At 39.0% G+C, this 22,788-nt stretch overlaps 1 protein-coding gene and 1 long non-coding RNA gene across 3 annotated transcripts in view; one reads left to right on the top strand and one right to left on the bottom strand.

Moving 5' to 3' along the window:
- The window catches only part of LOC111328974 (uncharacterized), a 38,054-nt gene that overhangs the window by 14,233 nt on the left and 1,033 nt on the right, over positions 1–22,788 (bottom strand). For both annotated transcript variants that reach the window (XM_022933529.2, XM_088741285.1), the window contains exons 2-17: positions 17,049–17,159; positions 16,504–16,598; positions 16,339–16,414; positions 15,337–15,506; positions 14,349–14,491; positions 10,824–10,927; positions 7,533–10,487; positions 6,532–6,618; positions 3,930–3,993; positions 3,216–3,642; positions 2,279–2,361; positions 2,098–2,200; positions 924–1,022; positions 554–635; positions 248–344; positions 82–165 (exon numbers count right to left, since the gene is read on the bottom strand). In XM_022933529.2, coding sequence (XP_022789264.2) covers positions 82–165; positions 248–344; positions 554–635; positions 924–1,022; positions 2,098–2,200; positions 2,279–2,361; positions 3,216–3,642; positions 3,930–3,993; positions 6,532–6,618; positions 7,533–10,487; positions 10,824–10,927; positions 14,349–14,491; positions 15,337–15,506; positions 16,339–16,414; positions 16,504–16,598; positions 17,049–17,159 — 4,780 coding nt within the window. The remainder of the gene's footprint in view (positions 1–81; positions 166–247; positions 345–553; positions 636–923; positions 1,023–2,097; positions 2,201–2,278; positions 2,362–3,215; positions 3,643–3,929; positions 3,994–6,531; positions 6,619–7,532; positions 10,488–10,823; positions 10,928–14,348; positions 14,492–15,336; positions 15,507–16,338; positions 16,415–16,503; positions 16,599–17,048; positions 17,160–22,788) is intronic.
- Positions 19,128–22,788, top strand: part of LOC148718908 (uncharacterized) — a 3,881-nt gene continuing 220 nt past the window's right edge. Inside the window, exons 1-3 of the long non-coding RNA XR_015994050.1 lie at positions 19,128–19,199; positions 19,934–20,057; positions 21,631–22,788. The exon at positions 21,631–22,788 is cut by the window's right edge and continues 220 nt beyond it. This is a non-coding gene — a long non-coding RNA (uncharacterized LOC148718908). The remainder of the gene's footprint in view (positions 19,200–19,933; positions 20,058–21,630) is intronic.

The raw sequence follows: 22,788 nt of genomic DNA on the forward strand, positions 1-22,788 counted from the left end.
ATGGACCATTTCCACGTTATGTAAGCTCTTGGATTACCTAAAAGTCCTTATCAAATGCCGTGTACTTTCAAAACACAATACCTGAGCAGCATTATGAAGTCTAAATTATTGGAAAGTCGTGCCAAGGCCCTCTCTCCCTCAGCCTGTACTTTTCTTACATTAGCTCTGAAAAAAAGGGATCATTAAGTTACCAGCAAACAGCCATTAAGACAAAGATAAATTGAGGCATCCAACATAAAGTACTCACTTTAGAGTGGGGCTTCTAGCATACTCCTGGTACTTCGTTTTGAGAATATCATCGATGTTTGGTTGGGACAAGAATGCAACAACTTGCTGGTTGTAAGCTACGTAAAAGGAAAAACAAAATGATAAAAAAGGATTAACCTTTTAACTTTCACAAGTGATTAACATGTAACTTTTCCCTATAACATCCACTAGTTATCCAGAAAACAGTTAATGAGAATACTCAAACTTATCAGGCTGAAGTTGTCGTCTTGAACTAACACCAAATTCTACTTTTATCACGTTATCTTACAAACACGTGACCACTTACTCATTGGCGTTGAAAGACTGCTTTGTCGTACCGGTGCTCTCGGTGGAGGAGGCCTGGGAGGAGGAACGCGCGCGCGTCGAGGCTGTAAGAAGGCGGAACACAGTATTAACACGTGGTACTAATTGGGCTGTCTTCGATCATAAATTTGTGGGAGCATTGTTTGATTGACCTTTGATAAACTAACAATAAAATTGTCAAAATGGATATGCAGAAACAATCAGAACTCAAAGTAAATGCAAGAAAAATAAATAAATAAATGTGCGAAAACGCAAGTGACCATAACACGATTGATTTTAGTATTCCTTGGCTGATATTTTTCCAACGAAATACCAAAGAAAATGTTAAATATGTAGTTAGTACAGCAACATACCTCGGTTTCTGAACGGTTTCTCCTCGGTAAGGTTTCTTCCACGGGAAGTCGCGGATCAATGAAAGTTGTCGTTCGTGAATTATGGTCAATGAAGTAAAGCTGAATACAGGAGAAACACAATGCTCAAAAAAACTTTCTATGAGCTTTACAAGGTAATTTTGGTTTTATCTTGACTGAGTTGAAAATGTAAATTGGCCACCGTAAAGAAGTTCAAAGCTAACGTGTCGTGAGTTAGCCTTTGGTCTTTCGTTCTGACGAAGAGTTATATATACTACATAAACCAAGTACACTAAGTAATAATAATAATATAGTATTTCTGACCGCTTGCAGCCTAAGGCTGAATTACGGGTGCAGTTTAAGGTTGAAAACAGACGTCAGCATATCAGGCGCCTCTGGCAGCCGCTTCAGTCCATCGATCTCACCTTCCCACCCATCCCACCCAGGGGAGGACATCCATCACACAGTAATCTCGTCTGTGGGAAATTAACGTCTCCTACCCCAACCTTGCAGGAGACGGGACCTCCATTTATTCGTCCCTATCCGAGAAGACTAGAATATCTAACCATTTCTTGATGTTATAGAAAGGCAGCAAATTCTTCTAAATTATTTTAAGACTCTGAGTGTTGGTCCGGCCGGGGCTCAAACCCTCCACCTCTTGCACAACAGTCCAGCACTCTATCCATTGAGCTAACCGGAAGGCGGTTAAGTACACTATGTACTCTATACACACCATGTACACTATGTACTCTATACACACCATGTACACTATGTACTCTATACACACCATGTACACTATGTACTCTATACACACCATGTACACTATGTACACTATACACACCATGTACACTATGTACTCTATACACACCCTGTACATTATGTACTCTATACACAACATGTACACTATGTACTCTATACACAACATGTACACTATGTACTCTATACACAACATGTACACTATACACATCATGTACACTATGTACTTTATACACACTATGTACACTATAAACACCATGTACACTATGTACTCTATACACACCATGTACACTATGTACTCTATACACACTATGTACACTATATATACATGTACACTACATATACTTTGTGCATTGTATACTCTACGTAGGCTATATACACTTTATACTCTACATACTCTTTATACTCTACACACACTTACCCGGCCAGACTGATCGACTTTTTTATCCCAGCCGGGGGGCATATCCATCTGAGGGTCAGCAAACTGATTCAGAAACCTGACAAGCTCCACCTGGTGTCGATATCTTGAAGGGAAAAAGAATTGTTTTGGACAAATTTGACTAAACATGTATCCATATATAAATTTTGGTATATTTAATTACCTCTCAAACTGACTCGGTTCGCTTCTGATCTTGGAGACTATTAGTTTTAACATTTGGCTCTGGAAATAGTAATGGCCGGCCACCTGAAAAGCAGACATAAATCTTACTAAATGATAACTGGATGGTTTCTACTGAAATAATGTATATAAAAGGCTTATTAAATGCTCTGTTGCCTTTGTTAGATACTATTTCATTAGTGGGTCCACTACAAATGATACTAGGACTTCTAATTGGTACTTAGCTCTTTCAATTTTTAATTTTAAAATGAGTTTGAGAGGAGACACCGAACAGCATCCGAGGACGAATTCACAGGATGGGCCCGCAACATATATGTTAGAAACTGGCGATTCAATTTAAGCCTTCGGCTCGTGATTCATGACCTGTCCTCGAGTTCTCCCAGCATTCCGCGCGGCTTTATCACGTTTTAGAGCTCGGAAAATGTGTTCCACTGCTTTTATGACATAACCAGTTGTGACCGATCAAATGCCGGCTCTATAACCTGATAAAGCATCCGCTTAAAAATTGAATCGACCAATCTGAATCAGACGATGCGTACTCTGTTCATCTATGTTAAAAGCGCTAATATTCCCTCAGCGTCAACTTGAGGCGATTTCAGACGCTCAACACTCCGGCATTACAAGGCCTGATTTATTTCACCTGACTGTTAGCTCCAAAAGAGAGGACACGAACACGTATAATAGCTGGACGGGATCTGATAAAAAATTTACGAACAAAAATCACTACGATTGGCGTGAAAGTGCTACGTCCAGCACAGCAGTATCAGGTGACGAAAGACGTAGCTGACCATTTGCCTCAACCCGATCGTCATACAAATTAGTCAGGTGTATCACGGCTTCAACACCTGATATAACTATTATGGTATCTGCTTCTCAAAAATGCAGAAACGCGACTTGACATATTAATTAGGGATGCTTACCCCTTTACTTTTGAGATAGTCAATCAAGTCATGTCTGGTAAGGAACTTCACCGCAGGAATTTGCGCATAATTGTTGCTTCTGGAAGACGCCGACGAACTGGACGGCGCAGAAGACGTCGACGGCGTGGAAGAAGTAGACGGTGTAGAAGATAGAGTGGAAGAGGTCGACGGTACAGGGGTGGAGAAGAGAGCAGACGTAGGGGACGGTGTGGAGGAAGGTGGTTCCGTCGAGGAAGGAGGCATTGGTGACGAGGAGGGTGGCGTTGCAGGAAGCTGGGAAGGCCTAGTGGAAGCTGCACCAGTTTCCGAGCTAGTATTGGCGCTCGATTCACCCGTTGTTTGACTCGCCCTGCTGTTGTCTGTAGGTAAAGGTGGACGTGAATGACGGCTACTTCGACCCCGAAGCGTGCGGCGAAAGCTTTGATACCTGAGACAAAGGAGACCAATTTAAGATAAAACATTTCCCAACAATAAAGTTATATGTAGGGTTTCTCAAGGCAACCGGAAGTGTAAGGAAAGTATTCCATTTCTCTTTAATAAAACAGGTTGAGGTGAATTTTAAGAGGTTTAATACTCGAATAAACCGACTATAGTTAAAAGTTCCTTTCAACGCAACGGAAACGTGTGCGAAATATGTGTGATCACATGATTCACAACAACAACTGAGTGGTGTCCCCGTTAATTCAGCACACCTGGAAAACTAATGAATCATACCTTCTATCCAAGCTTTGCCAATGCGTGTTCATGTCATTCATGTTGGATTCACTTCTTGGTGCATCTAAGGATTAAAATAATTTTCTCAGGCCAATAATCAACAGAATGTTATCCCAGGTTCTCCAGAATAAAACCAAGAAGAAAACTACCACTTCTCCTGAACGGGATGCAAACCTAAGGCATGTTGGGCTAAACTAGCTCGAGCATCACGTGAAAACGGGAGGCACCATTAGTCTGATCAGGAACTTTTATTTCACTCTCTGAGCCCTTAGTACATGCTCTTAAATATCCTATCGGTAGGCATGTTTGGGCTTACGGGCCAACTAACCCTGGCAGAGTAAACATATTTTTGGAACAATTTGGATATATCAACAAAGTTGAAATGGTAAATTGGCCACCGTAACGATTACAAAAGCTGACGTTTCGAGCGTTAGCCCTTCGTCGGAGCGAATAGAGGAATTGTGGGTTGTGTGTGCTTTTAAAGGCAGAAAATGGAGCTACGTTATTGGTGGGAACGTGGCAACGAGAAAAACACGAGTAAATTAGTGGAATGAAAAGCGTTCGTTCATCCCTGTGGGATTTAGACTGCCGGTGTGAAAGATTAGTTTTTGTTCAAGAATTTTACGGCTTTCCGTGCTACCTAAGTGTAAGGAAAGACCACAGATTGCCATATGTTGCTTAGAATGATTAGATAAATTAAAATGTCCAGCGACTGGTTTCGATGTGTCTTTGTCATTCCTTTCCACGTCGCGAAGGTGCTCTCGGAATCGGTCACCTAGTCTTCTGCCTGTTTCGCCGATGTATATCTTTTTGCAATAAGTGCAAGTTATGCAATAGATTACATTGGCGGAGGTGCACGTGAAGTGATCGGTGATCTTAATGGATCGTTTTGGTCCCGATATCTTATCAGTGTTGTGAATGAAAGGACACGTTTTACATCGTGCACGAGCGCATTCAAAAGTGCCTGGTTGGTCATTAGTCTGAAAAGAACTTCTGACTATATATTTTTGGAACGCTAACCCGAACAATTTCACGAAATATTCAAAATAAACAACAAAATACTTGAAACAAAGAGAACAAAAACCTAAACAAAACTTCCCATCAAGGACTCTAAGCAAAGTCAAGGAAAAACCCATACACGACTAGCGATGAAGATTATCGAGAATTAGGTCCTATTACAACGGTCAAGGACACATCACGCACAAGTTGGTACATAAAAACTAAGGCTCACAAGACTCGCATAGGATTTCAAGATAATCTAACAGGCGTGAACAATTCCCCAACACTTAGCCAGAACAATCCTAAGTTTAGTAGTTGGGTGAAGATGGAAGATTTGTAACTCAAGATGCAGTATGACGATCAATACTCAGGACACTCAGAATACAACCATTAAGGTTCGCAATATACGCTTAAGCTGAATCCATGTGAGTGAAATTTGGTGGTTAACAGAATTTTGCTGTTTTAAAATGCGCCCATGAATGACAAATTGAAAATTTGGAAGGAACAAATTTTGTCGAGATTTTTGTTGGAGCAAAGCAAATTTTGTCAGTCCAGTGTGCCTGGGCCCTACGCACTCACTCATCACCGTAACATAGTGGCTTCTCTTCCTATTACATAGCTACAATAGGAACAAGGATGATAACATAATGTTTTAGTAATAGCTATCACACAGAAATCCCAAAAGGAGAGAACTCAACTGTGTATCGAGTGCAAATGTCGAACTACTATATAACACAATAAAGGGGGTAAGTTTCTAAAGAAACTGTGGTGCTGTGTTGGTGGAGGTAACAAGATAATTTGGCTACTATCAACCTTAGTTGATAGTAGCCAAATTACCTTGTTAAAGGTAAAGAGATGACGTTTCAAGCGTTAGCCTTTCGGCATTCGCTTTGAGAAGGGGCTAACGCTCGAAACGTCAGCGTTTTAACTCTTTACGGTGGCTAATTTACAATTTCAACTTAATTGATACAAGCAAATTACTATACAATACGTTGCACCGGAATTCTATTGTTACCATCACTCACTCACTCACTCATTCACTCTCATCTCGACGACATTTTTGGCTTGGCCTCCTATAGGAGGCAGTAGGCACAATACAATAGAAAAAAAAAACATAGCTCGAGCGCTTTTCGATTAAGCCTTATAAAACCAAAACCAAATTATTCAGAGCGGCCACTTAGAAGAAAGACAACGCAGTTATGATCCAATGACAACTCAAAGTTAAAACAACCAAACTGCCTAAAGTGCGGAAAAACGCTTGCAACCAAGTTGCGATTGAGTTTCAGTTTTGTATCTGATTGGTTGAGAGAGCAACCCGTGTTTTGTGGGCCAACCACCGAGCGAAGTAAAGCAAAACCAATGCAATCTCGGCTTCCACAAGGAGCCGTCATTGTAAAAAGAAACAAATTTCCTGAGATACAGGAAAACGAGTGTGTACTTGGTTTTCCTTTTGCATCCGATTTGTTGAGAATGCGGCGCATTTTTCTCTGGACGAATCTCAGAGTGATGCAACGCAAAACCCAATGCAATTTTGACTTACTTTTCACACTCAAACAAAAATTGCTCTAGCTTCTGAAAAAAAATGTAAGCGAGGAAGACTTACTTCTGCGTGGTCTGTTCCAAGTAGTTGTTCTATTAACATGGTCAATGTAATAGACTCTTCCATGAGAATCCACTCCTCTTTCCCAATCTAACAAACAGAAGTTCCATTGGTTTAATAATCCATACAAAAGATAAAACATAATCTTCTAATCGCTTCTCATACTACTTGTAACTTGTCAAACCTTTAGAACTTGAATTTTTCAAGCGTTCTACTCTCGATTTTAAACTTCCTTTTTTCGTTTTCAGCCCTCAAGAAAGGAACTAAAATCGGCGCGAAACGCAAATAAATTTCCTGAGGTTCAACCTCGATTACAACGTTTGACAACAAGCAAAATTCTTATCGCGTTAGTTCTGTATATCAAAAGCTACATAACATAAACCGGATTGATTGTAATTGCAGGGAATACAAACGAATTTTGGCCTGAAGCATCCGTCATAAACATCCCGATGTCTGTAGTATGAAGCGGCTAAGAGTATGGCTAAAGGGCCTGTATGGGATCCTAAGTCGCAGTAGTTTATCCCTCTCCCCCCGTCAGGTCACCTATTTATAGTCATGGGCAGGAAGAAACGCTAGAAGACAAAGTATCGCGTGAAAGAGCAAACAATAATTTCGTTCGGCTAAGGCTCGTACCCGGGCCTCTAGTTCAGCGGGCAAACCAGGCCAAAACACCTCAGTCGTGAGATACTTAAAAATCTCTTACATGCCTTAGCCGATGAAAGACTCGGTGGACTAAAAGTTAGCGGGCTGAATTGCAGGACGAAAAAGTCCGAGATCAAGACCTGGCCTAGTCACTGAGTTGTATTCTTGGGGCGAGACACTTGACACTGACAGTGCCCTTCTCCACCAAAGAGTGTAGAAGGGTACCGATGGACTGTTAGGGAAGCCTGACAAAATGCCGTAAGTAGCTTGAGAAGAACTAACACCCCAGCGATAATACCCAGCTTCATACTAAGGAAACCGAAAGGTCCAGCTGTGTGGGCCGCTTAGCCCGAGTGCCTTACTTGAAGGAAGAGGTTCCTCCTCATCAGTGGCTTGCTGTCCAGCCCGACCCTGCTGCTCCCTTGTTTGTTGTTGGTCCTGTATGGACACATGCACCGCATTTCCTTGTTGTCTCCGGCCAGAGCCTCGGCGATTACTGGCTTGCGTCGGCCTCCTACCCGAGTCTGCTTCCATAGAAGAGGATGTGGATGCCACAGGTTGGCCCGCAGCAGGTGGTCTCCCACGTGGAATTTGCGCTGAATTAGCGACATAAGTTGCGAGAATAGATTGTATGGTTTCCCTGGACTGATTCACATTACTGGTTGATCTACCACTAGACCCAAGCAAAGACGTAGCACTGACAGAAGTCTCAGGATTCACTCTCTGAGTTGTGTGAGACCTGTACTGTTCTAAGTTTGATGAGGCACTAGCGGTAGCTACAACAGAAGAAACTGAATCTGAAACATTATGACCATAGCTGCGCGGTAAAGACTGCGAATCCATGGAGATGTCCCTCGTTACGGTATAACCACCTCCACTACTACTACTACGTCTTCGGTCTCCTGACAGTGCTGTTACTCTTGCTGTACTACTCTGCCTGGGAAAACTTGCGCTAGGTTCATTGGGCAAATTTCGACTTTGCTCTGAAATTGGCGTGGCGTACACTACCGAGGATGAATTATCCTGCGATGAGTTTCTTCTATGATGAGCCTGTGGTTCATTAGCCAGAATGGAGCCAACAGCAGATATGTTGCCCCTTTGTAATGTTGACGGAGCAGATGAAGGTTGTCTGCTTTCAGTCATCATTGAAAGTACACGCTCGCTTGCTGACTCTCTAGATGTTGACGATTCGATACCATCTCTTGTATTTGCGTTGGAACTAACTGCAACAACAGTGAAATTATTTTCAGAAGTCGTTACCGTATTCCCTTCCACGATCGAATCAGGAGATGGTAATGCGGTAACCAAAGCTGGGGTTCCAGCAACAACATCTGCTACAACGATAGGGGAGGCTCCACTACTTGAAGAGGACAGAGAAGTACGCAATGGAGGTGGAGATAATGGCACTGCCATTACGACTGTGGGTGACACTATGGGAGACACCTCGACATCTGTGGTAGCTTCTACCACTGGAGTGACTACTGCTGTTGCATTAGATAGTGACAGTACACTTGTGTTCGTCTGGTCAGCTTCAGTATTAACAACTACACTTGAAAGTGCAGTAGGCTCGGTGACCCGTCGAACTAATGGTGGACGAGAAAGCCTCTCAGAATTCTCTCCTTGATTGGCTCGTTCAGCAAAGCGTGCCCTTTCTGCTACCCGTCTTGAGTGCGCACTCCGTGGATCGCTACTGGATCGCGATAGTCTATTACCCCGAGGGGGCCTTTGTGGAACAGCGCTATCCCTGTCAGACCCTTCACTGTTGAGCATCAATGCCTCTGGTGGTGTATCCACTAACATTTCCGAAGCTGAAGCAGACTGTAGTGAGGTGGCATTCAAGCATACAGGTTCGGAAGCCTCCCTCGGAAGGGTTACCGACGATATCGCTGAGTTAGACGACTCTGAACTGGAAGATACCATGTCCTCAACAGACGGCTGAGCTGACTCTGGTGCCGAAGAGGTCAATGACAAGCCAATCTGCGAACTTTCCCCAGCAGTCTCAACAATCATAGCACTGTCATTACTCTCTTCCATAGCTTCATTATTAAATATTTCTTCTACGTACTCAAGAAGAGACATGTGTACATCCCGTTGGCTATGCTCCTGTTGCCTCACGGGCGAAGCTGTTGATTTGCGGTTCACATCCGAATCTTCTGCCCGCGGCTGCAGGTTTTCTTCAACAGCAGCTGGCCCTGCTTCATTCAACACCACGGCTAATGAAGGGCCGGGCGAGCACTCAACCACAGATGTTGATGCTCTAGACCCTTCAATGTCCTGTAGTGATGACAATACCTGATCATCTATCTCCTCATCTAAGAGGACACTATTAGCAGTTTCTTGCAAATCAGTTTCTCGGTCAGCCGTTTGATTTTCAATCAAAGTTAACTCTGATGTGTTCCCACTTGACAAATTATCTTCCATTGAGAAGTCTGAATTATTCGAAATATCCTGTTCTGTTCCAACCACAACAGTCTCATCGGTAGTATCCATTTGTTCAAGTTCGTCCTCTGATTCAACAGTCGCATCTTGTAAAAGATTTTCACTTGAAAGAGCGATACTCTCCTCGCGAACTCTCTCACTCTCCTCCAAGATCCTCAGTGGCGAGTCCTCTGTCAACTCAATGCTTCCGATACTACTTCCAACACTGGTTCTTTGCCCTGCAGCTGAGGAAGCCATATCCACTTCAGATGTGTTGGCTCCGTTACCTTCTTCTGAGATCTCCATAGGTAAGTGCTCCAGACCGTGACTGTCTGCTAGTGAGGTTAGTTCTGTTGCACCTTCCTGGCCAGAGGAAGCATCTATGTCATCTTGTCCATTATGACAAACTTCACCTTGATCAATCGTATCACCCGGAGATACCACTTCATCAGAATTTCCTACTCCACTGGAAGCCCTGTTGACATCTAAAGTTTCTGCCTCCTCTGAGTCATTGCCACTAGTAGCACCCTCACTGGGTGTCCCTCGAGGGTTTCTTGTGACTTCATTATCATCTAAGGGAACGACCTCCTCAGCGAACATCTCGGAGAGTGGTCTCGAGTGCAGTGCCAATCTCCTTCGAGCAGCATCGCCAAAGTTATTCTCCTGTTCAGCAGCACCCAGGGGAGAAACAGGAGATGCTGCTTGGTCCACGGGGAAGATGGTCTCCAGCAGACCATTGCTGGAGTTTAAGGTAAGAGGCTGTAAAATGTTAGGTGCGGACGACATGAGCGATGGGTTTGATAACGTGCACCTTGGGTTATTTTGCTGAATGCTTCCATTGAATTCACCACCAGAAGCTGCGTTTGGTGGAACATTTTCCTGTTCAGTAGAAGCAGCATCTGCATAAAATTAAAAAGAAAAAGAAAGAGTTTAGGTCAGAAAATAATCAATTAGTGACTAGAAAACATGCAATCGTGGCCCAAGATTCAGTGCTACAAGGACAAAACTCACGAAGGGACGTATTATACGTCAACGAGTTTTTTCATTCTATGTTTCGTCTGCGTGTTTCAATACATTCTTTACTTAAATGTCGGCCTGTCGTTTTAAAATTTCTGTTTCCGTTCCATGATCAAGAAAATTTACCCGACAAACGACTTAAGGGTAAAATATTATAATAAGAATTCCCAAATACATGAGGATAAATAGGTTGTGTCCGTGCCATTCAGAGTTATTACCTGAATTATTAGATGGTTCAATAACAGTGATGGTGAGTGTAATTGTGCCCTGCACTCTGTCAGCAGGTGTCCTTCTACCAAGAGATTTAGTGAACTCCTCTGGCCTGTCAAGAATCAAAAAAGGAAAGAAAATAACATGACCTACATGTAGGACTAATGGTCAAGGGATTGTGAAAATTACAAACAAACGTTGCAAAGCTATCTTTTACGAAGCGACCATAATCGTCCGAATAGAATTGAGTTTGTACTTGACGACTGTTTTCCCTATGATCGCCAGATTGTCTAGATTGAGCAGAAGACTGGCACGGTAGGTATGTATGTATTTTTGTATGTATTTATGAATATTTATACGGGGTACCCCAGTTTAGAAAATTGCTAGTTTAAATGGGGCCCTGTGAAACAATAACACCCACCCAACCCACCCCAGGAGAGCACATCCATCACACAGTAATCTCGTGCGTGGGAAATGAACGTCTCCTGCCCCTAACCCTGCAGGACAGTTACCCGACAGTAACGATTGTTGAGTTTATAATTTAAAGTCCTCGAAGATTAAGGATTTAGTTGTGGAGGGGCATTTACGCACACGATTCTTTGCCAACAAGTCCTCCTTTAACTCCTTCATTTCTGCCTACATAAGGTGCAGCAACTTAAAAATTTCACGTTTTTACTACAATCTGCATTTAATGCATATGTTTATCAACCAACTTAGTCCAACTATGATCTTAATGGTAACCAAGTGAGTGACAATAACAATAGAGAGCAGAACAGACCTGTTTCTTAATGGTAACCAAGTGAGTGACAATAACAATAGAGAGTAGAACAGACCTGTTTCTTAATGGTTACCAAGTGAGTGACAATAATAATAGAGAGTAGAACAGACCTGTTTCTTAATGGTAACCAAGTGAGTGACAATAACAATAGAGAGCAGAACAGACCTGTTTCTTAATGGTAACCAAGTGAGTGACAATAATAATAGAGAGTAGAACAGACCTGTTTTTTAATGGTAACCAAGTGAGTGACAATAACAATAGAGAGTAGAACAGACCTGTTTCTTAATGGTAACCAAGTGAGTAACAATAACAATAGAGAGCAGAACAGACCTGTTTCTTAATGGTAACCAAGTGAGTGACAATAACAATAGAGAGCAGAACAGACCTGTTTCTTAATGGTAACCAAGTGAGTGACAATAACAATAGAGAGTAGAACAGACCTGTTTCTTAATGGTAACCAAGTGAGTGACAATAATAATAGAGAGTAGAACAGACCTGTTTCTTAATGGTAACCAAGTGAGTGACAATAACAATAGAGAGCAGAACAGACCTGTTTCTTAATGGTAACCAAGTGAGGCACAATAATAATAGAGAGTAGAGCAGACCTGTTTCTTAATGGTAACCAAGTGAGTGACAATAACAATAGGGAGTAGAACAGACCTGTTTCTTAATGGTAACCAAGTGAGTGACAATAACAATAGAGAGCAGAACAGACCTGTTTCTTAATGGTAACCAAGTGAGTGACAATAATAATAGAGAGTAGAGTAGAGCAGACCTGTTTCTTAATGGTAACCAAGTGAGTGACAATAACAATAGAGAGTAGAACAGACCTGTTTCTTAATGGTAACCAAGTGAGTGACAATAATAATAGAGAGTAGAACAGACCTGTTTCTTAATGGTAACCAAGTGAGTGACAATAACAATAGAGAGTAGAACAGACCTGTCTCTTAATGGTAACCAAGTGAGTGACAATAATAATAGAGAGTAGAGCAGACCTGTTTCTTAATGGTAACCAAGTGAGTGACAATAACAATAGAGAGTAGAACAGACCTGTTTCTTAATGGTAACCAAGTGAGTGACAATAACAATAGAGAGCAGAACAGACCTGTTTCTTAATGGTAACCAAGTGAGTGACAATAACAATAGAGAGTAGAACAGACCTGTTTCTTAATGGTTATCAAGTGAGTGACAATAATAATAGAGAGTAGAACAGACCTGTTTCTTAATGGTAACCAAGTGAGTGACAATAACAATAGAGAGTAGAACAGACCTGTTTCTTAATGGTAACCAAGTGAGTGACAATAATAATAGAGAGTAGAACAGACCTGTTTCTTAATGGTAACCAAGTGAGTGACAATAACAATAGAGAGCAGATCAGACCTGTTTCTTAATGGTAACCAAGTGAGTGACAATAACAATAGAGAGTAGAACAGACCTGTTTCTTAATGGTTACCAAGTGAGTGACAATAATAATAGAGAGTAGGACAGACCTGTTTCTTAATGGTAACCAAGTGAGTGACAATAATAATAGAGAGTAGAACAGACCTGTTTCTTAACGGTAACCAAGTGAGTGACAATAACAATAGAGAGTAGAGCAGACCTGTTTCTTAATGGTAACCAAGTGAGTGACAATAATAATAGAGAGTAGAACAGACCTGTTTCTTAATGGTAACCAAGTGAGTGACAATAACAATAGAGAGTAGAACAGACCTGTTTCTTAATGGTAACCAAGTGAGTGACAATAACAATAGAGAGTAGAACAGACCTGTTTCTTAATGGTAACCAAGTGAGTGACAATAATAATAGAGAGTAGAACAGACCTGTTTCTTAATGGTAACCAAGTGAGTGACAATAACAATAGAGAGCAGAACAGACCTGTTTCTTAATGGTAACCAAGTGAGTGACAATAACAATAGAGAGCAGAACAGACCTGTTTCTTAATGGTAACCAAGTGAGTGACAATAACAATAGAGAGCAGAACAGACCTGTTTCTTAATGGTAACCAAGTGAGTGAGAATAACAATAGAGAGTAGAACAGAACTGTTTCTTAATGGTAACCAAGAGAGTGACAATAACAATAGAGAGTAGAACAGACCTGTTTCTTAATGGTAACCAAGTGAGTGACAATAATAATAGAGAGTAGAACAGACCTGTTTCTTAATGGTAACCAAGTGAGTGACAATAGCAATAGAGAGCAGAACAGACCTGTTTCTTAATGGTAACCAAGTGAGTGACAATAACAATAGAGAGCAGAACAGACCTGTTTCTTAATGGTAACCAAGTGAGTGACAATAACAATAGAGAGTAGAACAGACCTGTTTCTTAATGGTAACCAAGTGAGTGACAATAATAATAGAGAGTAGAACAGACCTGTTTCTTAACGGTAACCAAGTGAGTGACAATAACAATAGAGAGTAGAGCAGACCTGTTTCTTAATGGTAACCAAGTGAGTGACAATAATAATAGAGAGTAGAACAGACCTGTTTCTTAATGGTAACCAAGTGAGTGACAATAACAATAGAGAGCAGAACAGACCTGTTTCTTAATGGTAACCAAGTGAGTGACAATAATAATAGAGAGTAGAACAGACCTGTTTCTTAATGGTAACCAAGTGAGTGACAATAATAATAAAGAGCAGAACAGACCTGTTTCTTAATGGTAACCAAGTGAGTGACAATAATAATAGAGACTAGAACAGACCTGTTTCTTAATGGTAACCAAGTGAGTGACAATAACAATAGAGAGTAGAACAGACCTGTTTCTTTGGCATTCAAAAAGATCCACCAGAGGAACAGTTAGTTTCCCCAGGAAGCGGCTGAAAGCAGGCCGCGTTCCAGAAAACTTATTCCGCACTTCTACTTCTAACAGGTCGTCTGCACCACCCAGGAACACAAACTCCTGAAAGGAAACAAAAATAGTCCACAGTACTTTATCAAGGTACAGTACACACAGAAAAGCCATTGAAGAGCCAGTTTCATGGCTATAATACCAATAATACAAGAACAACTATTATACTTATTTCTTTGTTTGTCCCCCAGTGTAAAACCAAGTAATGCTTTTTTCATTTCAGTTATAAGGTCCTCTGCTTTTCGGTAAGCTCAGTCCACACATTCAAAATTCAGCAAGTTTAAAAACTTTTAAAAAACAAGTTGAAAAATACCTTCTTTCTCGTATCCTATTTTCCCTTAACTCCTTTGTTTTCCCCTTTTTTTGTTTTTCCTTTGTTCTGTTTTTTTGTTCGTTTTGTTATTTTCATTATATCATTTTACCCATTTTACCACTGTAGCTCCTTTTTTTGTTCGCAATATACAGGTAATTGAAAAATAGTAATATACAGGTAGTTCTAGTTAAGGAAGCCCGTACTGTACAAACCCCATGGTTTCTCTGAGCTTCCTCACCATGGTGGCAAAAAAGAAAACCGATGTACCGAACTTGTGGGGTACACTTACTCTTAGCCCTCAAATCCTTGTTTTATTGTTTATCGTCAACATTCACCACGTGACAAATTTAGTACACTCCCTCCTAAAAACCTAACACTCCAATCACCACGTCTCCTATTTCACTTTTAACCTAACTGTGAATGCGTAATTGTCATGTCGCGCAAATTCCGTTTACTGAACTGTATGTCTGTAACTGGTGGAAAATTAACTGTAAAAATTTTACGATGGCAGCTAATAAAGGTCTTTTCAAACTCAAGAGCCACCTTTCAACTACAACTGCGAACTAGCAAACTGCATACGAACCTCGCTGGTCCATCTTGGACTTATGGTGTTAGGTTGTGATGATGTTTTGGCAATCTGTCCGTGATGTTGTTTCCACGACCTGAGATGTCTTTTCGACGGCATGATTGACAGCTTAACATATGGGCTGGGTCTACCAAAGATGTTTTTCTTCAAGCCATCTGCCTGTAAACCTGTTGAAAGAAGACCCGAGGTTACGTAACTCAAGACAGGCATAGATCATGGTAGCCCACATAATTGTACATTGCATCTGTGAAGTTCACATATCTTTCATTGCCATCATTCTCATCAAATCCTAGAGAGTTGATCTGATGATAACTCTCTACCATAATGTGGTTCGCTCCATGAGCAAAAAATATGAAATGAAAACTGTGCAATGATTAACAACAACTCATGAGGAGGCAGAGCAAGGGTCCCTCAACCCCTCCCCCCCCCGCCCCCCCACTGCATAATTTGGGGAGAATCCACATTTTATGGTGAAAATAGTACATGCTACAAAAATAATGTACAATGTTAGTTTTTAGGGTTTTGAACAAAATTAATAGCCATTAATGCCTTGTTACAATTTGAGGATGGAGACAGTGACAACTTTGCAAATACATTATAATAGGTTTTTTCATGCCAATGAACTACACAGAGATCACTTTAGGAAATTTGAGAGGCAGCATTGCCACGTGCTTGGTTCGATGTTGGACGAGCCCCCTACAGCATTTGACTGGATTCTGCTACCTCTGAAAATGAACCTGCAGCATTTCTGCTTGAGAGTGCTTGAATTAATCCACACAAGCAAAATTCTCTTAATATGAAGTCTAATACTTTAATATATCCTTCATAAACATAGCTTTACCAGTTGAGATGGCAACCATAAAATATTAACATTGTTCTTGGAGAAAGACCAGATCTTGAACTTACCATCTCGGCAAAAACAGGGTTTGAATAATTCACAGCAAACAAATTGCAAGCTAAAGTTCTTATCAAATATCATAAATACATTATCATATTCACCTGCAATAGAAAATTCCAGGAGGGTCTCTTCTGGTACCAAAGACCCAAGGCGTGGCCTGCCGTGAGGTGAAGCAAGCTTTGGAAAAAGACACAACAGCAGAATTAAAGCCAGTCATGTTTATTTTGTTAGATGATTTCAAACAGGAAATTTTCCTTGTTACTTACTGCAGCATAAGGGTTGAAGATGTAAATTGTAGGACTGATCGCCTTCACTGAACTAGTGCTGCCTTGTATGTATTTGAAAATGCACTTGTTTTCCACTGAAAAAATAAAGATAATGTAGATTAAAAAAACCTTGACATAAGATAATAGTTTTTAGTGCTGCTTCACATAGCCTGTAATTATCCTTGGTTGCATGCATATTGCATACATTTTGAACAAAATCGCCACAGCTGCAATGACAGAACTTACCAGGGCCAGAAAAAGCAGTACAGCCCTAAACATCAATCATACAGTCAATAAAATGCCTATTAACTTAGTTGGTTCAGGATGGATGAGACAACCACTGGTCTTGGCATCCAGACCTTGCAGGACTTGGTCTGCAAATCATGGCCTCATACCAAACATTTTCTTTTTTAGTTGTCCATCTCTGTCAATAAGTACGTATTATGCTATCTGATGACAAGTACAGCTGTATGTAATGAGAAAGTAATATAAATAATGTTCAATTGCAAATTCATGAGTACATGTAAATGTATGATGCAGTGTACCTTCTCCCAGTGTAACATCTCTGTTTATGGCCCATTTGATAGCTCCTCTCTTGGCCCCTGTCACCCCTCTTTGCTTGGAGTCCAAATAGTTTGTCAGCGATGTGGGACCATCTGAAAAGCAATGAAAAAATATCATGATTCACAAAACTGACAAAGAAAATTGTAAACAAGCCTTGATGATCAGAGCTATGATCAAGCAGAGGCCTGTGATGAAAATTTGATTTTATGAAAACTTTAACCCTTTACACAGTCATTTCTTAAAGGGTCACTAGTTTCTCTATTGAATTACTGTTAGTGATACACTTGTTAAATAAAGTTTATTCACTTATTTATCTATGCATATTCTCCACTTAAAGAAATAGTAGTTACTGAGGCTAGGAATGCATTTGAATAACTTGAACTACTTGCAGAATAAGACATCATGTCTCGAGTATCACATTCGACGCACGTATAGAAACTGTATAAATAAAATAACTGTGCTTTAAGAATCTTGAAATATATTTCGCTCTTCGAGCCTCATCAGTCAAAAAGAACCTCATGCGGGGGATGCGGAAACAATTCCATTTGCTCAATTTGTCCATCTCAATTTAGCTAAATTGAGATAGACAAAGGGAAAACAGGCTGGGGTGCATGGAGGAAACAAAGATCAGAGAGAGGTTCATTGATGAACTCTAAGAGCGAATGGAATTCTGCGTCCCCCGCGTGATAGTGATGCAAGACCACGTAAAATAATGATGTAAAATAATTACATGATATCTGGGTATGTGCAAACATTTTTAATGCATCTTACATGAGGTTTTTTTGGACTGTTAAGGCTCGAAGAGTTAAATATATTTCAAGATTCTTAAAGCACAGTTATTTTATTTTTACAGTTTCTATATGTGCGTTGAATTTGATACTCGAGATGTGATGTCTTAGTCTGCTAGTAGTTCAACAAAGTCTCCACGCTGTTCTTCAATGTATGTACAGTTTTCAATGGTGCTGACAAGGAGAATTTGTTAGCAATTGCTCATTTAGTGACCATTTCCCTTATTCTTGCGAGCTTCACATTTGATTCAGGGGTGATATTTTGGGAGAAATTTGATGCTAGTCACTCTTACATGTCTATTGAGTGTTGTGATTCCAAAGTCATCAAACCTCTCAAAAATGTATTCAAATGTGATTAACTATGGATGTGGTTACCATTTCAAATTTCACTTAGTAACCTGGCCACTTGATATAACAGCTAAGCTCTTAGCCATTTGTCAGATACAAAGTTCCTTTGAGGGACGAGCCTTTGGCCACCCAGTGGTTCCTTAAAGATCTCCACTTTGAAAAATTGCTTGTTATTGAAAAAATAAAGAAACTGAAGGAATAGAGAGAAAAAAACAGCCCAGTTGAAGGAATAAAGCACCATTTGATTGTTGTTGTTTTCAAGAAACAATGTGAAAGTTCACCCACGAAAAGGGAAATGAATAGAATTCCTACATATTAATTTAGGAATTTTTAAGATAAATATTTTGATATCCCATTGTGACAGTACACTGTGATTGAATCAATCAGACAACATCAGATAGCTTTCAGTCAGAAAAGATTGAAGTAAGGAAAGTTATGTTCTGTTTCAGTTACTGTAATTTTTTCTTTCAGGAATTGAAAAAAAGGGTAAATTTCTTCCTATTCAAGAACCAATCAAGGAAACAAATACTCTTAGGGATTTTCAAAACATTTCTTAGAAAGCTCCTGTGAAGATTTCACACAGATTAAGTATCCACTTGAATGCAAATACATTGTCCTGCAGGACCAAAACAAAAATACATTTACTGTACTTCAGTTGGCACATAATGGCCAGTGATCAATAAAAAGAGCTTCACTTCATGCACAGAAACTGTATAAGTAGCATAAAAAATAATTTGCATAGATATAATAATTATATATAAAATTCATTGCATGTCAACAAAAACCAAAGTTTCACAGACCCATATGCAAATTTATTTTGTCTGCTTTAATTAATTCTCTACACCACTGTGAGCTAATGCGAGGGTTGATTTTCAAGTAAAATTACTTATCAATTTAACCTAAAGCATATTTTCTTGTTCATACAGTAAAAAGAGCACAAGGTCCACCAAAGTGCAATAGGATGAATCATACATCCCCAAATAGAGACAAGAACTAGTAAGAGTTATTCCTTGATTGCATGACTTGCCAGAATAGCTTGAGGTGCTTAATGTACTTCTGTGGTTTTGAGGTTTTTTTTATTCCCAGTATGGTTGATTGTAACACAATAAACTTCCCGGAAATATCTTTGAAATTCATAGTTTTGTTTACATTAATTATTGTGACTGTGCATATTATTGTTCTACTAACTTAAAGGTTTATAAATAACAACGGTTGACATCATGAAAGCCAAAAATAGTTACAAACTTATGTAAGAAGAACTGACCATTAATCTGTTTTTTTCTTTATTATACACAAAAATGTTAATTTAGTAGAGATAAATCGTATCTTAAATTTAAAGTTTATTTCTTTACATCAGATCTGTCGATCCATCACTGTCAGCAATTACTTAATTCTCATTCTTATTAGTACTAACACTATCTTTCATTCATCTCCGAAACATGTTTTTATGAATATACACAAGATGTATTAGGACTTCCTGTTTATCAGTAGATACCTGACAAACTGTGGGAAAGAATGTTCCCTTCTTTTGGTAAAGAAATATTATCAATTAACAACAACAATTATGGTGAATATACACGTGTTTTGACCAATTGACTAGTTTTGAATAAACTTTTGATGACACGCCTTGATTAGCTTGGTTATTTTGTGGGTAGGAACTGTTAGATAATTATGTATTTTGACTGCTAAAAATAAATAAATTTTGCTGTTTTGTTTTATCATTGGTCAAGAAAGCAGTGGTGGTGGTTTTAAGGATATTCTGCACTGGAATGTGGAAGGGAAACAAGGAAGAAAAAAGCCCTGAGCAGAGTGAACTAACAACCTCAAGGTTTGGTGAGGGATATCTGGCAGAGTGTAAGTAGGTGGACAAAGAGGGCATCAACCCTCTATAAAGCAAAGTAAAGGTAAAGAATCTGATCCCAACAATGCCTCACCAACACATGCGCTGATGTGTCGGTGGACAGTTGGCCTAATGAACATCACAAAGTCTGTTATTTACTTCATCACTCAGGTGTATCTTAACCCTTTTTTAACTCCCAACAGCTGTTTGTTAATTCTCCCCTCTAGCTGCTACACATGACTGTCCTTGTCAAGTAGTCATGAGAATTTGTGGTTAAATTAACATAACTTCTATGGGTACCTGTTAAGTTTGAGAATTCTCATCACTGATTTACTGGATAATAAATTATGTGGATATTGTAGGGAGAAGTAACAATTTAATCACTTCTGGGAGTTATAGGGTAAATAGATGATAATGATTCCTCTCCCCTTTATGGGCTGCTGGAAAACTCTTCTTCATCTCTCTCCCTCAAACTGTTACTTAATTTGTAATTTTCTACTGTGGTGGATTTGCCTCTCTGATTATGTCAGATAAATAATCAGCCAATGTTTTAACCCTCATTTCCATTTGTAGCAAAATTTCTCTTCTTAGTTCAAAGTTACTTAAAAAAACCATAATACACTGAATATCAATAAAATCCATATAAACGCAACTGAAAATAGAATGAAGCACTCAAAAATGAATTTGGATGTTTACTGAAACTTGAAAATATCATTGACTTTGAGAAGATGAAGATTTTAAAGAGTGAATTTCTACATTAAGATAGTCAAAACATGTCACTTTGTCTGTAAAGTAAAGGAGGAAAGAACTCTGATTTCCAAAAAATGTATCTATTCAGTTTAATACATTTTGACTAACAATCTTAAAAAAGAAAATTAACTATTGAGATACTTCTAGCAGATTTTTACATCCACCCATTCTGATAAATGCTTTTCCTGAAAACTTGTTGGAAATTAAATGAACATGTGCTCATTAACAATAATTCAAACCACATAGTAAGTTCAGACAATTATGAACCTTTCTTGCAGTATTGAAGTACTCTGCAATGTTTGAGAAATTGCTGTAGGTTTACTCATAGATGCACAATAACTGTGACAAAATTTCAATAAGGTAATATGTTTGATTTTAAATCTGTTTTTGGAGGATTGATCAAAAGTCATTGTTCAACACAAATCTAAAACTCTAAAATCAAAATGCAATCAAAGTTGCCTTTTTAAACATATCCAGCTGACTTAAATGAATTCAAAATAATTGTAACAAAATTTAATGACATTTGACAAATTACATGATGTTTACTCTTACATATGGCTATATTTTTTCCAAGCATCCTTTACAAAATAATTTAAACATGCATTAAAATTACAACGTGTTATGAAAAGATTATAAGTATACATTTAAGAACTAGATAAATGTTTAAAAAAAAAAGTTCATTAAAATCTGACACAGCCAGGAACATCCAATTTTCCAATTTATTACAAAAAATGAAATATCTTACCAGCTGAAGCTATACTTGTTTTAATGACTTTGAGAACAATACTTTTCAATAATACATTTATTTTCACTTTGTACTTAATTCTTTTTGTGTAGGAATAATTTCCTCCATTATCTGTAAGAATCCACAGAACACATGGCCAACTGCACAATGAATGGCCTTTGACAATGGACACCCCTGTTGGCTTAGTTCACAAGACAGAAGTACTTTGTTTAGCTTTCACATATCTACAAATCTATGAACAATAAACAAGCTTATAACAGAAGGATTACTTTACTCTTCCATAATGAAACCTACATTGACCAGTCTTTTAATAATTATGGTCAACACAACGAAGAACTCTTCAGATACAATGATTGTCCAACACCACCAGAAACTCTAGGTTTGTTCCTGTACTGAAACCATAAATTACCAAATGTAATTGTTTTGATTTTTTAAGGGGTTTGGTTTTTAAATGTTCAATTGACAACATTTCACTAAATCAGATTCCTTCAATCAGATATCTTTGAGGTAAAGTGGGCCTAATTATTTATAAGAGTCTTATTCAAAGCACTCCTGAAAAAACTTGCTGTTGACAAAAACATAGAAAATGAGGTATCTATGATTAAGAAGCGAGCTTTTTAGCATAATGGCATCATCAAGTGACTTCTTTATAAACAAATTAAACTATATTAATAGTTACACTATTTCCATGAGTTTAATTATTTTTTAGGATTAAAGCCATTTCCTATATTTGCTCTTGTGAATAGGTTACATGTCACTCATAATATCCATACCATTAATCAACAATCTGCCAAACATAGTTTCAGAACTCTACACAAATTACATCTGTTCTCCATGTGAAAAATTAACAGGCTTCACCAAAATTACTTCGCCCACTAAGTTCAGTGAAAAGTTCAAGGCTTTTTCTAGAAACCTTTTCTGTGTTTGATAATGCAACCAGATGTGCATTTACTTCAAACTTCACGGCCGTCACCTTTAATTTGAAAGCCACCAACCTCGAGGAGAACTTAACCAATAATGTACTGTTTCAAATGAAAATCGAATAATCGTGGATTGCATCTAACTTACACTTAACACGTTGAAGTCTACTTTTAAGCATTACATTGAAGTACAAATGAAACAGCAAATTAACGTAGACCATGGCTAAATAATTTTGACACGAGAATGTATATACACTAAAAGTTTAATAGTGACACTCGATTAGCATATTCATTATCACAACCAAAGGTATTGCTATCACCTTCTCATGC

Source organism: Stylophora pistillata, chromosome 12 (assembly GCF_964205215.1).
Source record: "Stylophora pistillata chromosome 12, jaStyPist1.2, whole genome shotgun sequence".
Lineage (NCBI taxonomy): Eukaryota > Metazoa > Cnidaria > Anthozoa > Scleractinia > Pocilloporidae > Stylophora > Stylophora pistillata.